This window comes from Durio zibethinus, chromosome 11 (genome assembly GCF_047325235.1).
Source record: "Durio zibethinus cultivar Kanyao isolate XHJ-2024 chromosome 11, ASM4732523v1, whole genome shotgun sequence".
Lineage (NCBI taxonomy): Eukaryota > Viridiplantae > Streptophyta > Magnoliopsida > Malvales > Malvaceae > Durio > Durio zibethinus.
In genome coordinates, this window is record NC_143172.1 from 15825448 (window position 1) to 15827192 (window position 1745).

At 33.2% G+C, this 1745-nt stretch overlaps 1 protein-coding gene across 1 annotated transcript; it reads left to right on the forward strand.

Moving 5' to 3' along the window:
• The first annotated feature begins 510 nt into the window (after positions 1 to 510).
• On the forward strand, positions 511 to 1745 carry LOC111290435 (LOB domain-containing protein 40-like). The gene is made up of 2 exons (XM_022881738.2): positions 511 to 910; positions 1004 to 1745. Exons 1-2 carry the CDS (start codon positions 721 to 723, stop codon positions 1537 to 1539), a joined length of 726 nt encoding a protein of 241 aa, XP_022737473.2. The 5' UTR covers positions 511 to 720; the 3' UTR covers positions 1540 to 1745.

Sequence of the window (1745 nt, forward strand, 5' to 3'; positions counted from 1 at the left end):
TTTAAAAAATGCATCACAACTTTCAAAAATGATTTTTTAAAAATATATCATAATTTTTAAATATTCAATTTTGAAAATTATGATGTATTCTCAAAAATGGATTTTCTTAGATATAAAAATATCAAGCTCGAATGGATTGAGATTTCATTATCTTATCGAACTCATCTCTCTTATTATTGTTTCTCATTTCTCTATTCTTATTTATATAGTTTGCAAGATTTAACAAAGGTTTCAACAATGTGGTTTTAATTTTAAAGATTTAAGATTTAGTATATGAGAAAGAAGGATAAAAGAGCAAGAAGAAAAAAGAAGAAAAGGGAAAAAAAGAGAAAAAAAAAAAAAGCTAGGTTTATAGGATGTATGAGGATATTTTTGTAATTTATTAAAAGATAAAATTAATATTTATTATGTAAATATTTTTTTTTTTTTAAATTATACGGTGTAAAGATAGATTTTTATGATGTATTTAAAACACCTCATAAAAATTCATCACACTTATTATTATTCACTTTCAAAAGAAAAAAGGCACAAAATGAGTCAATCACCTGTTTCCTTGGAAACCACTGCGCCAACGTCTTCCAGCTTGTTTAAACAAAAAACCCACGTACCCAACCCTAACTTAAATTAAATAAATTACATAATCTCCTTCCAACTTGAACAGCTTTTGAATAAAAAATCCAAAACAAAAAAAAAATCTTTTTTTCGCTTTTTAACATACTCATGGGGACAAGTTGTAATGGTTGTCGAGTCCTTCGCAAAGGCTGCAACGAAAACTGCACTATAAGACCTTGCCTCCAATGGATTCCTACCGCCCAATCTCAATCTAATGCCACTCTTTTCCTTGCTAAATTTTATGGTCGTGCTGGCCTTATTAATCTCATTAATGCTGGCCCTCAAAAGCTTCGTTCTGGTATTTACTTTATCTTTTTTTTTTTTATCTTTCCTAATAATACTTTTATTAAAAAGTGCTCTCTTCTGTTTTTTTTTTTTTTTTTTCTTAAAGAAATTTTTAAATCATTGCTTTACGAAGCATGTGGCCGTATAGTGGATCCGATTCACGGTTCGATCGGATTGATGTACTCCAAAAAATGGCATCTATGTCAAGCAGCCGTTGACGCAGTTTTAAGTGGTGCTCCGATTAATCAAGTTTCTTCTCAATTATCGGCTTTAAACTGCTCACCCGCTAAATACGCATGTGACATTCGACACGTGTCAAAGGACAAGAATACCGATGATGGGCTTCGCAAAGTCAAGCCTCGGGGACGGTTTAAGCGGTCGGCTTCAAAACCGAAGCCTAAAGTGGAGAAAGATGTGTATGAGTCGGCGTGTATTCGCGGACTGAGTTTGCGAGTGGATAGTGGGGAAGGTGACGTCGTGTCGGTGGAGACGGTGGAGGCTTCGTTGGGCGATGATAGTGATTTGGAGTTGGAGCTGACTCTAGGGTTCGAACCAAAGCCAAAGAAAAGAGGGAACAATGTCAACGGCTCTGATGATGCCACCTGTGGAGGCCGAGTGGAGGTTGGTCGGGGTTCGTGTTAGGTTTTTGTTGTTAGTCCGTTATATAAATATAAATATAAATATAAATATAAATATAAATATAAATATAAATATAAAGCCTTTGAAAGTGTCGAAGAACCGTGCGTCAAGTAAAGGTTATAAAAGTTGGTCTACAATTTTTATTTTTTTTTTGTTTAATGTTCTTTCTCTTTTTCAAAGGAAAATACTGATTTCATTTTATGGTAAAA

Coding starts and splice junctions, on each gene's coding strand:
- LOC111290435 (XM_022881738.2), top strand. CDS start 721: ATGGGGACAAGTTGTAATGGTTGTCGAGTCCTTCGCAAAGGCTGCAAC. Junction 911..1,003: donor CCCTCAAAAGCTTCGTTCTG/GTATTTACTTTA, acceptor TTTTTCTTAAAG/AAATTTTTAAATCATTGCTT.